The sequence below is a fragment of the Astatotilapia calliptera genome, chromosome 18, assembly GCF_964374335.1.
Source record: "Astatotilapia calliptera chromosome 18, fAstCal68.1, whole genome shotgun sequence".
Classification (NCBI taxonomy): domain Eukaryota; kingdom Metazoa; phylum Chordata; class Actinopteri; order Cichliformes; family Cichlidae; genus Astatotilapia; species Astatotilapia calliptera.
In genome coordinates, this window is record NC_137439.1 from 6,688,003 (window position 1) to 6,702,190 (window position 14,188).

Here is a 14,188-nt window from a genome sequence, read left to right on the forward strand (position 1 = left end):
GATCCAGCAATCGCTGATCCGGCCTCTCTTTTTACCTCTTTGCTCTTTTCATTTTCTTTTCAGCCTAATGAAAGCCTCCTTCACTTTATATGATGCCTATTTGCACCGCATATTGACAGGCACCGTGAAAAGCTAGTGCATGCACAGTCTTTTGCTGTGCTCGCTCCTCCTGTGTGAGTGTATATCAACAGCACGCTCAGGCTCTATGAGTAAAGGCTTCCTTACTTCGTGGCTTGTTCCTATCATTTCCATGCGCCTCTCCTCCTGTGCCCCAGATTCCTCTCATATGTCACCCAGCCAGCCAGAAAGCCAGACCTCCTGAAAATCTCTTCACTGGAAATTAACCTGCCTGCCTCAGACTTTTCCACAGTAAGACCTTGTTGCCCATCGTCTGATTTGCTAATAAAATACCTAAACTGATACCTACAAGTCCACCTTCTACATCGTTGAGTTATTCACTGCGACTTTCCCCATTTGTGAAATTACCTGCTCCGTGTCACCAGATCAAAAAAAGCTTCAATATGTGGAACCACAAATACCTGAAAACACTATTCGTTTTAACGCATCTCTTTGTATCTTCTGTCTCCAAACTGTAAATGTTACAATTTCATTTAAATGTCACACCACACTTTCGCTTTGTGACACCTTACAAAAATATTTTCTTCTTTATCTCAACAACCGTGGAAAACATAAAAGAGGTTTATGATCCCAAAGGTGGAACACAATTCTGCTATTTCTCTACTGAAGAGAAAACAGAGTCAAACGCGGCGCGCTGACAACAGGATCCGCTATCGCTACACAGCCTGGCAGTAAAATGTCAATACATTTCCATATAAGAAAGAGCAGCTGCAGCTTTCTGTTTTCACTGCTACATGATCGGATCATGAGTCACTAGTGAGTCATCCGGTTTGCCTCTCTGAAAAGACCACCAAGCACCTCAATTATCACCTAAGCACCAATAATTAAGGCGCAGCTTACAGCATCCGCTTAGTGGACTCTTGTGTGCACTGCTCTGAGGTTTAGATGCTCTAGGTTTTCATTTCTTAGAGACAAAGCACTCAACTATATTTTAAAAAGATAACAGTGATAAGGAGACAGTTACACTTTTATAAAAGAATATATTTGCTAAATAATTCAGCACTCTAGGTGAAAGAGGTTCACTGTGATTCAGTGACATCACTACTGGTACAGCTGATGTCACTTCCTCTTAAGGGTGATAGTTTTTTCATAATGCACGCTCCCAAACTAATCTCACACTTTTTCTTTACTCATTCTGCAACATTTTCTCAATTTTTCAGCATCCCTGCTGTTTCATCAGTAGAGAATGACTCCTGGTGGTAGAAGCCACAGCAAAAATCAACCCGTGGATCATCTCACGCTCACCTTCATCAATTCATCCATCCATTCTCTTCCACTTAACCAATTCAGAGTTGAGGGGAGAGCTGGAGCCTATCCCAGCTGCCACAGGGCAAGAGGCAGGGTACCCCCTGGACAGGCCACCAGTCTGTCACAAGCTTCAAGCCATCCACAGTTGCAATCACACTCACACCTACAGCGAATTTAGGATCACCAACTAACCTGATCCAACTAACTTTGGACCTCCTTGCTGTGAGGCAATAGTGCTAACCACTGTTCAGCTAACCTCTGATGTCCTAAAAAGAAATTCCCATCAACCAATTCCCAAACTCCATTAAATAGATGTATAAAAAGAAGTATGATGTTAATGTAAGTTGAGGTGAATGAATGTTATCGCTGTCTATAACAATCAATTTCAACAGCAGGTGCTCCACTTGTTTGCACAAACAAGCTTCTTCTCTGATTCAGTTCAGTTTTATTTATACAGCACCAAACCACAACAGTCGACTCAAGGCCCTTTAAAATTGTCAGGTAGACCCTACAATAATGCATACAGGGAAAAACCCAACATTCACATGAACCCCTATGAGAAAGCACTTTGGCGACATTGGGAAGAACAAACTCCCTTTTTTTTTTTTTTTTTGCGCCTGTCCCGTTTGGCTCTTTTGCCATCAGAATTGTTGTCTAAAGGCAAAGAAAGATGCCCAACGGATTTACTTTACCAAATTGACCATCCCAGCCTTGCCATAATGGTCCATTTGATTCACCTTTTATTGTTTATTTTATTTTCACTTACTGAATATGGGACAGACTTGACTGGGGGAAAGAAGGGGAGAAAGAAAGAGGGAAAGAGAAACAACTGAGAAGAGGGACGGGGGAGAAGGGCAAAAGACAAAAACCAACAGAATGAGCAGAAAAAGAAAAAAAAAAGAAAAAGAAAAAAATGCATATATCAATCACCTGGGTCACCTGCTGAGAAAGAAAAAAGAAAACAAGCAGAGGAGAACAAGAGTAATAGAATAAACAGCATCACAATGATATATGGGAATATGACAGTAAATACTAAATATTAAACATTATTGTGCAGCACATAAGATCAACAGAACACAGTGTGCTTTGAGGTAGGAGCCAAAAAGGGTGTAGTTTGTGGGTGTGATCACCCGTGTGTACACCTGTGAGCATGGACGCGCTTGTTTTTTGTTTTTTTAAAAGGTTCCTTCATGTAATGATCTGCTAGAGGGTGTGGGGGGGGCCACAGCCCCGTCCTCCAGGGCATGAAGCAGGTATGGAGGAGATCAAAACTCCAGACATCCAGAGGCCCCCAGAACACAAGAGACCAAGGAAGACCAACAGAGGGGCAGCCGCGCCACTGTCCCAGGGGGAGTTGCAGTGACGCGCCCGTGAGCTCCGCCGGCAGCCAGCCGTGCCTGAGTGACCGAGCCCCAGGCCGAGAGGCCGGGGGCACCCCACCTCCGAAGTGGCCCGAGCGAGCCCCAGGCTCCAGGCCCCGACAAGCGGCCGCCAAGGAGTGAGCCGGTGTGTACCTGGACGCCCATCCCCGGACACAAAGAACCACCAACGCACCGATGTCTGAGGGAGTCCGCCACTGGCAGGGGAAGTGGTGGTAGGGGGAGATAGGCCTCCAAACCTTGGAGGGCCTAAGATGTCCCCAGAGAGGTGGCGCCTGACACCCAACCTGACATATAGACACAGACATACAGGCACACACATATACAAACATCCATTCCCACCCTCATGCTCTCATATGCACTTACTCCACACTCAACCGACGTGGAGACAGACATAAAGAGACGCTGTACACACGATCACACTCCCCAAGCGTACTCTAAGCCCCGGGTCTAGGTACCCTTGCCCCTGGAGGGGGGGAACTGCACCCAGACCCAGGTGGTGTTACCCTTTTCCCTGCGGTGGGGGGAGGCAGACCGCCCCGACTCCGCAGCAGCAGGGAGGCCCCACACTCCAGACCGCAGTCGGACGGCCAACTCCTCCTCCTAGCCCCCCCGCTCCAGCAGGTCGCAGAGAATGGGGGTGAGAGAAGACTCCAGACCTCCCTCCACCCGCTCATTGTAGTGTTGATGCATGTGTGTTCTAAGGTGCATTTAAAACCCAGGAGGGCATGGAGCTACCTGCCAGAGAGCAGCAGGTAAGCGCATGGTCCCTCCTGCTGGCCCTCAATGTCTACATGTATTTAACATTGAGAGGTGGGCAACGACGCCAGGGGTGAGGTGTACACCCTGATGGTACTTTGGACTCCGTGTATCGTGCCCACCCCCAAGATCCTATATGTATGTGTAATGAGAATGTGAATGTCTAAGTTGTGGGATAAAATTGAGGCAGAGGCAGCCAGAAGGGGACGGGGGGGACGGGGGGGGTGGCCTCCTCTGCACCCTGGTGACATACCCCTACTCCAAGGTCCTGTGGTTGTGGTGGAGCGGGAAGAGGGAGGCAGCTGGAGATGGGGAGGGAAGGAAGGGAGGGGCAAGTGACCCCTCCCTGGGGCCAGCTCCCCGGCTGACCCCAGTAGGCAAACTCCCTTTTAACAGGAAGAAACCTCCAGCAGAACCAGGCTCAGGGAGGGGCGGGGCCATCTGCTGCGACTAGTTGAAGTGAGGGTTCTCTGATGAACTGCAACCTCCAAACTAACAGTAACAGAAAGTTCTTGGGTTTGAAGAAGGACCCAGTCTTATCATTTATGTCTACTAATCTTAATTTTGCTGTTTTATACAGTACTGTGTATCACTTAGTGTGCTGTACTGATAATGTTGAGTCATTTAAAGGCTGTTGAGTGCCAAAAATGGCATTTTAATTGTTTTCAAGTTGGCTGCTTTGTAAAACACAAGTTGGAAACATGTTACACCCACAAAGTTTGAATTCACAATTCTGCAGCAGTTTGTATTTTTAGATATGTTCAGTGAGATGTTATGCTGATGAAACATCAAAGCCATACTTGAATCTTGTGGGGGGTGTTTGGGGAGAAAAAAAGGCTTAGAGCAGTTTTTCTGTCTCCTCTTAAAGAGCTTTTTTTTTATTATTATTTTTTGTTTTTGTTGTGTTTGTACTTTTTCAGAGGAGTGTGTAGGTTTTCTTACTGCTACAGTGGGAGTCGGGCTTGTATATACACCTTCTTTACTGATGCTTTCATTGCTGGTTGTTGAAAAGAGATGCTTGAATTCATGGATATTAAAGATCTAATTGGATCAATTATTTTATGACAGCACTGAGAGCACAGCATTGTGGGTGGGGTGTGGGTTTTGTGGATGCTGAAACTTGCTGATCCCCCTGGAGGTGGGCTCTTATTCGCCCTATGTCCTCGATCAGCCCTGCCAGCTCACTGCATAGGTGATCACATACAGCAGGTGCTTAGGACTGTCATTTGCCATTCACAATAAATAACACACACTTTGTGAAGAACATGAGCGTGCTTTTGAGGTCAATGCTCAAAAAAAAACAGCGTGAGCCTACTGGATTCTTTTGGATCACATTCACATCTGTAGTGCGGTTCGTTTATACATTTGAAGTACAAAATAAAACATATTTTATGATGTATCAGTTTCTGCGCTCACATGCCAGGAGTTTATTTGTCTGCTTGGTTTTATTAATTTTGGCAGGTTAAAATGCTGTAATTCAAGCCATGGTGCAGACTAAACAAGTGACCCAAGAGTACCAGGAAATGGGACTCTTGAATTTCTTCCATTTGCATGAAGCATAAATACTCATACATTTACATTTGTTCACGTGTATTAGCTTGTCTATGATGATTAGCCTGTAGAAAGAGTTATCTCAAATCATTTGCATTTGAAGGTCAACTGTAGTTAATGAAACTAAAGAGAAAACTGTAAAGGATGGTTAGACACAGAGGACAGAGGTAGAAGGGCAGTAAGTCTTGAAACACAGTGTACCTCAGGATACTGCCAAGTGAGGGGGGAAAACTTTTGCTGCAAAGAGTGGGATCTTTTGATCTCATGTATATGTAGATGAGAGTAATCCCAGCTGTGTCGAAGGACAAAATGTTTTATTTTGGTCTTGGAGTTTCCCTAAAATTGACTAGAAGAGAACAGTCTGATTGATCCAGCTGAATGTCTCACTCAACCTCTCCTTATCTATGCACAGCTTTGCAACTCCCTTAACTCTTTATGGCATAGATTCAACAAGGTGTTGAAAAGTATCCTGAAAGATTTTGGTTCATATTGACAATAGCATCACATGCTATTGTCAATGTGCATGCTGCTTATTTCCAGTTCCACCACCTCCCACAGGGGCTCTGTTAGAGTGAGATCCTGTGATTGTTGAGGACAATGAACTCATAACCATGTTCATAAAACCTGTTTGATACAGTGCATTAGCTGATGTCTGAAAATGAGTACACTCTCGTCATAAATGGATGCACGTGGTCAGCAACAATAGTCAGGAAGTGTTTAACAATGATCTTGTCAAAATCAATGGAATTATGGACACAGTCAGATTTTGATTCAGCATACAATACCATCAGGAAAGCCTTCATTTTTCAGCATGATCCCAAACACACTGATAATACAGTAAAAGCATACCTGGATAGAAAAACGCACAGTGGAACACTTTCAGGCGTGGATTATTCTCCCCAGAGTTGCAGTCGCCTTTTTTGCTGCCTTGTCTAAACCATGCTGTTCACAGTACTAGTGCTTTGTGTGTTCTGGGGAATTAGCAAAATATAAGTATAGCATCATATATACAATACTGTATATATAAGTATATACAGTATTGTATATGCTAGTGACTAAATGCAGGATCATGATACAGATACAGGCTGTTACTGGGATTTGTTGTTCCTCTGATCTCTGTGTTAGTAGCGAGTGCAAATTTCCCGTAGAGTCACAAAAGTCACATTAGTAGGAAATGTGTCAGGTCCAAATAAAATGAAATTATTTTTAACTGTCAAATGTCAGTCTGTAAAATAATGAACTGTTAAAACTGTTAATGTTAAAATTCAAATTATGACCTGCGAATTGAGTCTTGACTAGAAATGCTTATTATTAATCACTCAGTATAACTCTGACAGTCGATCTTTCAAATGAACACATTAGGTGCGATAAAGTGCGGTATGAGGTCTGAGCAATATCTGACTCTTAAGTACAGGCTGAGCTGATCTACAAAGCCTGTTCACTTGCTTTTAGTTCCTTTGTACTGAAGCTGGCAGTAAATCACTCACAGGGTGTCGTGAGGTTCCCCACCAATCTGGAGCTGAACAGCTAAAATGAATATTTGCAGCCCCCAATAAAGAACAAGGGAAAAGAAAAATATTTTAACACTTGCAGAAATAGTATTTCTGATATGTCCAGAAAATATGAAACTGTACTAATAATCTTTATTTAAATAAATTGCAGTCTGTGTCTCTCTTTTCTTTTTGTTGGAAGTTGATTTAAACATAATGTAAGGAGTCTATTAATCTCTGCTTTTTGTTTGGTTTGGGATTTATACCACAATGAAAATAATGTTACTTTGAACCAACTTAGAAAAATTACTCTAATTTGATAAATGTGTTAGTTTTACTCAGACTAAAATTCTGATTTGATTGAAACTCTAAATTTCTATTTAAAATAAGTCAAAAAATATTTATTTTATTCAGAATTATTAATGTACATTGAAAAAACAAAAAGATAATTTAAAAAAAAATTCACTTTGGTAAATTGAATGAGTTACAAATACATTTGTCCTTTAGACGTGTTCTGATATAAAATGTTGCTCAACAAATCTTCACAAAAATCTATTTTATTCCTTAAAAAATTCACCACAAACAAAAGCTATAGTTTTACAAAGAAAGCCAATTTCTTTAAGGTGAACCCAGATTTTGTCACAATGAATTTGCGAGATGCAAAGAAAAATTCTCCTTTGAAGAACCAAATGTAATATGGTGCATTTTTACAACATAAAGCACTGAACTCTGCTATTTACAACAGTTAAAAGTATAACAACTGATAAGTTAAAAAAAAAAAAAACACACCAGACAAAATGAAGCAAAAAGCTTTCCCTTCCCAACCCCCACCAAACCCCTCTTTCTAAACAATTCAATTCAGCATATTTTTGAACTTCTCACATTTAAACATTAGACTGGTAATGTAACAGCTATTAACATTAACATTTCTAACACTACGCAAACATGGCTACCTAAATTAAAGGAATATAATACAAATAAGCTATAAAAGACAAAAAAAAAGATGTCTCTTTGGCTGATCCTGGGTTTGTGTCATTTTCTTTGGTTCGATCTCCGTGAACAGCTTCTGCAGTTTTTCAAAGGTGTATTTGAGCTCTCTAGGTTGAGAGTATAAATCCGTCCAGAACTCGTGTGCATGTTCACTGCTGAGCGAGGTGGTGGACACAGGAATCAGTGCCGAGCAATGCGAGTGGCATCGAACAGTCACGCGACACGATCGCCTTTGACTTGAAGTACATATTTACTTAAGGACAAATTGTCAGCTCCATACGGTCGTCCTCATTCTGGACGATCTTGTGAGCGGCCCTTTGAAGCCAGACTTTAAGGAACGGGAGTTCTTGTACTTGAAATGGCTCAGGAGTGACGGCATGTGGAACAGTATTACAGGGTTACTCCATCAAGGACTCAGAGAAATCCTTGCCATATAATGCACAACCGATTATCTCTCTTATTACAATGCTAGAAATTATTGTTCATTGTTGGAATACAAGTGATTTGATGATGTATAGAGCCCCACAGCATGACCTGGACAAAGCAGCACAACAGGTGTCTGCTGCCTCCAGATCATGTGTTAGCCCTTTCCATCACTGCTCAGCCTGGGACACTTTCAATACTGGCTGAAGAAACATTTAATCTTTCCCTTCCCCTCCAGACAGCACTATGTGCCATGTAATCTTGCTTCTTGGAAGCCGGACCAATTCTCTCATGTTCTGTTGCTACAACTCTGAGAAACATCCACTTAGAAGTACGTGAATAAGCCCGCAGCTGGAAGTCCGACCTTTCAGCAAGCTATAAGACATAAACAGCAGACTGTTTTCATCATACAGCTTTATTAGTTTGCCATTATCAAAAAGGAAAAAAATCCAAACACACAGTCCAAACACAATTCTGTTTTCCCAAAAGTCACAAAAAAAGATTTTGAATTAACGTACCGTACTGGCCACAGCTTATCTGTCACGCAGAGATAACCACTGCATTTTTTTGGAGACCTACAAAGTCTGCTTTGGGACGCTGCAATGGCATAACATGCAGGTTTATCAGTTTTGCATCTTGTTTTGTTTATGTTTTCCTCTCTCATTATTCATTTCATTTTCACTCACTTTTTACCTTCGCTCACTGCTTATGTTTAGGTAATGAAAGGTGCTCCTTGATGGTTAGGTGCTGAAATGCACTTTATTAGGTTTTTTGACTAAAAGCTACTTCATTAGGGTTAGATTGATAAAAGATTGTGGACTGGATTAAAACACTTCAATAATAGCATCCCTGCACACAGAAAACTGACAGACTTGGGAGTGACAGGCACGTCTTACAGCGCTAACCCAGTGTGTCATGTGCCACGACCAAAGGACATCTTGTGAGACACGCCGGCGGCTTGGAAAAAACTGCATTATTCGGTCAAAAGATTCTGTGAAAGCTGATTGAGGGAAAATCAGCTTCACATAAAACACCAGCGAGGGATTTCAGTTCTGATACTTTATTCCCCACGTTCCTTAGTTAGCTCTGAGAAATTATCCCAAAGAAAGAAGCTTGTGATATTTTTTTTTATTTTCATCTTCAGCTTCCATCTTTACAAGCTTCATTATGTTTCTGCTCCACGCTTGCCAAACACCATCTGTCACTCAAACAGTGTGGGCTTTGATCTCGTCTTCTACGGCTTTTCTCTGCAAAGTATGGGCATATTAGAGCTGGATATATCCAAACATTACTTGCTCACCCAGCATTAAAAAAAATTCCCTGATGTTTTGTGTTTGTGTTTTTTTCCTAATAATATAAAAGAATGTCAACAGAAATGAGATGAAGTTTGAAAACCTGCAGTGCAAAAGTTTTCTAAATGAGTCCTCCTCTGCTACGAGGATGAACTCTCATCAGACTATAGCACGACTTTTTGCACCCCAGGGTAAATATCCCTGGTTGGATCCAGTCATGTTGCAGTCCAGACAGATGAGCTTAATATACCACTGTGGCCTTCACACCTGAGTCCCTGCTGTTCTCTCGTGCATTGAGGCTACTGAGAGACACGCACAGTATGAGGAAATGTAGGAAATACTACCTCATCAACTCTTTATTATTCTCTTGAATTTTCCATCTGTCACGTTGGTGTATTGATTCTAAGTCGATGCCAGCTTCTTGTTTTTACTTTCTTTTCCCACTGCTGATGTCCGTGTTTATCTGCTCACAGTATATTCTGTACAAACCTAACATCCATACAACCAACATATTTACTTCAAAGGAACTGATTTTTACTCAGAAGGAGAAAAGCATTCGTGAGGTTGATATCTGTAGCTTCAGTTACATATAAACTCTTATTAGAGCTACAACCAGGAATATTCCATTAGTGGCTCATATACTGATTAATCATTAATCCAATTATAATTTTCAATCCACTTTAGTTTACTGTATATGAAAGAAGATAACCATCACTTTTAGAAGTGGAACTAGAAAAACTTTGGCATTAGGTGATACCAGACTGATTGATTTTAACTGATAATTAAATCTTTTTATTTTCTCAGAGATATTTTTATTAGATTGAAGCAACAAAGAAAAAGAGATACAAACAGAATTATTACACGACAAGCAAGTAGATTTCAATGATTGTTTGAGCTGACATAATAGAATACAGATTAATGACGCATTCACATATCTTTTAATTGCTTTTATCAGTTTACCCCCTACCCATACCACACAGTAGCCCCATCCCTGAAGCCAGGTTGAGAAAACAAAAACCAAAACAAGAAACACCGCCACAAATACAACAGGACAAAACAGAACAAAATAAAACAAACACACAAATAAATATAAAAAAAAAAAAGAGAAAAAAAAGGAAAGAAAATCTACATTATCAGTATTGGGGGTGATTTACTGAGAAATGCTGGAGGTCGGTTCACAAGTTCTTCAGGAATTGTCCCCACAAAAAAACTTATCACTGGTATTACTAATCGCATAACAGATCTTTTCAAGGCTCAGATAGTACATAAGGTCCCTCAGCCATTGAGCATGGGTGGGCAAAGGAGCACCCATCCATCTTAGTAGGATCGCACATCTAGCCAGAAGAGAGGCAAAAGAGAGTGTGCCACACTGTGACGAGGTCAACCTTGCATCAGCCTCCCCACTGGTGCCAAAAAGCACAACTAATGGATTAGGATCCATATGGTATCCAAGAATTAGGGATAAGGTTTGAAATATGTCTGTCCAGAATCCTTCAAGGCTAGGGCACATCCAGAACATATGGATAAGGGGGGAAAAAACTTTAATTAATAAATTATGAATCATTTCAAAAAAATCTTTATAGCTCACTTTTTTAATCTAAGTGGATTAAATTGACTTTATATCACCTCTTGTTTTTGTGAGATTAGCCTTATTTCCTGAATGCTACCAAAACAACCTGCACCACATGCAGAGTTGTGGACAGTTATCCTGGCAACATCAAGGTCATTCTCCACAGCTGGAGACATTGGGTGAAAACAGAGAGTATTCTTAGTGTGAACATAATGTTCAAACTGTAAATAAGTGGAATGAAAAATGAAAATGTTTTCTCAAAAGCCCTGAAAGAATGAGCACAATTTACTGGTTTGTTTAAGTATATTTCATCTGATACTCGTTTGGCACACTAAAGTAAGACCATGAAAGTTGTGCATCCCTCCATTTATGACTCAAGAATCAGCTTTATGTCAACAATTTATTCAGAATCAAATTGCAGCTTCACAAATCCAAATCAGACTGAAATGAATCTGATCCAGTTAAACTCAGACAACATGTTTTATGATGCAGTACATATCCTGGATCTCTAGTTCATGATGGCTAAAGCAGGAGGTTTTTGTCTATTTAAGGGAAGGAAAATGCAAAATTGCACTGATGCAAAAAATCCTGTTTCTATAAGCAAAAAACAACAGACTTGCTCAAAACCCACCAAATACATTAAAAGCATCGCTGCATTTTCAGCTGTCATGTATAACATCAGTCACCCACAGTAATGTATAAATATAAGGTTTGCATATTTAGAGAAAAGCTACACTGATTTAGACCAAGCTCCAGTGACTCTATTTGGGCTCATTTTTGTGAGGACGCAAGAATAAAACAAACTAAATTCACGTTAAAAGCCATCAGAGGTTGAAGCTAAAACCCAGCGAGAGGAGCTGTTGTGTATTTGGAGTGGCAGCATTTGTCTGTCAGATGATTAAACTGTGGCATTTGTTTTGTGTGATGTGAACATTTTTACAGCTCCATCTGCTTTTAGTCAAAGGAGGAGGGGGCTGCTGGGAAAAGAGCGAGAGCGCACTTCCACTGTTTATCCTGCGGGGTGGATCCACACAGAAGGGCAGATAATGTATGAGAGGCAAAAAAAAGTGGGTTAATATCTGGAGGATTCCTCAGAAAGAACAACATGAAGTGAGAGATTATGTCTACAAATTATCTTCATTAATGAAACTCTACAAAACAGCTTCAGCAGATATGAGGTTTAAAGCTACAATTAATGATTATTCTAATTATTAAATGCCCATAAAAGCACGATTAATCATTTTTGCTAGGAAGAAGTCTGCAAATATTAATATTTATTTATAATTCCCCAGATTCCTGATCAGATTTTTTTCCAATTAACTACTAATTAGAAAAACCCAGCACACTTCCATTTAAAAAAAATGACTTCATGAAATCTGTCACTAACCCAGCAAATACTCACATTACCTGCTATCATCATCAGAAATGTTATTTAATGGTTAATCTATGAAAATATACCAACTCAGTTCATCAGCCAATTCATTTATCATCGTTTGAGCTTTAAGAAGCAGATTTTATTACCTCGGGTTAAACACAATGACCTTACTGAGCATAAAATCGATTTAATGTCACATTATTCTTCATTTGAGCTGAAACCACCTTATTTCAAAGAAATTGTTTTGTCTAAAACTTGTGAAAATATAAATTCATTGAAGGAAACGTAAAGGCATAAAAACTCCACAAAATTAAAAAATAAAAAGCTTAACACATCAAACGTCAAAGGTTAAAGAGAAGTTCATCATAAAACACTCGCTTTTCTTGTTTCAATATCAAACAAGTATCGAATCGTACTACTGTAATGTCAGTTCGGACTTCCTCCCCACTAATTGGTGCAGTTAGAGAAATAATCGATGAGTAATTACCCATCAGTGAACAAGTCAAAAGATAATTTCAACTGAAAATAATTCTTCAGCTCTTAGAGCGCTGGTGACCGTTCTCACACCTCTTCGTGACATTGAACAGACCATACAATGAATGAAGCTGACACCGTAACTTTACAATCACGAATCATCACGCTCAGCAAAAGGCAACAAAATACCACGAAGGATAACCTGTCATACAACTTTAAGAACATCTAATAACAACAATGTTATCAGCGAAATGTGACCGCAAACTTTTCCTCCACCAGAAGGCTAATCAGCATCAAAGAGTGCAATAATAAAATATAAGCATCAGCTGTTAATGTGGGAATACTCAGTGTAATTTCTTATATCGCGGAAGTCTTCAGTATGTGAATCATTTAGAAGCACTACAGAAAAAAAGACTCACCGTGAGCGGACAGGTTGACAGACACAAGGTGACAAAGAGCAAACTTTTCATGTTTACTCCTCAGCTGGAAGCCAGTGAGCTGTCCTAACAGGAGGAATTTGGGTTAAAACACTTCATTTAAACTCCTGTTAAGAGTTTTGATCCGGGTAAAAAAACAAAAAAAACTTTAAACATTTTTTTATTCCATGAACGATATCGAGAGAAAAAGAGCCCAGTCTGCAGTGTCCTCTAACCACGCTGCTCGCTTCCACTGAGCTGAATGTGCGGACAGATCATTTACCCGCAGCTGACTTCTACTGTCAAGTTCACAATCGCATGGAATCACATTTCCGGTACGGGCTTTCAAAATAAAAAACAATAGTGTCACAATATCTGATTCTCACGGCAAAAGCTTTTCTCATAATCAAAAAAATGTCACATACACTTAAATGCCACTTCATTATTTACACATTACTGTGCTATACCCCCTTTTGCTTTAATTCTTCTTGGTCTATATTGATGAGATCATATCACACCAGTGATGAGAATCTCCTGTTCCTCCACATCCCAAAGTTCCTTAATTGGATTGAGATCTGGTGACTGTGGAGGACATTTGAGTCATGTTCAAGAAATCAGTTTGAGGCGGTTCCACCTTTGTGACATGATGCCGCATGCAATTGCAGGCAGCCATCAGAAGATGCATACCCAATCATCAGCATTGGGGTTGTTACTCCAAAAAGTTACATAAAAGTTAAGTAAGTAATTTGTTACACTACTCGCTACTCTGTAATAGGAGCTCAAATGCACTGTCACATATTTATAACTAACAAAGTAAACTTCAGCCTTCAGTCTAACACGCCAACATTAATCGGATGCGGAACCTTATACCGGATTGAGGAAGTTGGAACAGTTGGTTGACAGGATGGGATGGGTGCTCTCTGGCATCTCCTGGTGTAGGTGTCCTGAAGTGGGGGGAGAGCAATCCTGCAGCAGCGTTCTGCTGTACAGATCACTTTCTGAGGAGCTTTTTGGTCCTTAGCACAGCTGTTCCCAAACCAGGATGTGATGGTGATGTTCTCTGTGAGGATGCTCTCCACAGCG

At 40.6% G+C, this 14,188-nt stretch overlaps 1 protein-coding gene across 1 annotated transcript in view; it reads right to left on the reverse strand.

Annotated features, from left to right (window-relative positions):
• LOC113010435 (vasoactive intestinal polypeptide receptor 2) overlaps nt 1-13,877 on the reverse strand; it is a 69,746-nt gene extending 55,869 nt beyond the window's left edge. Inside the window, exon 1 of the mRNA XM_026149467.2 lies at nt 13,109-13,877. Within this exon, the coding sequence (XP_026005252.1) occupies nt 13,109-13,159 (51 nt within the window). The 5' untranslated portion in view covers nt 13,160-13,877. The remainder of the gene's footprint in view (nt 1-13,108) is intronic.
• Between the last annotated feature and the right edge of the window lie 311 nt (nt 13,878-14,188).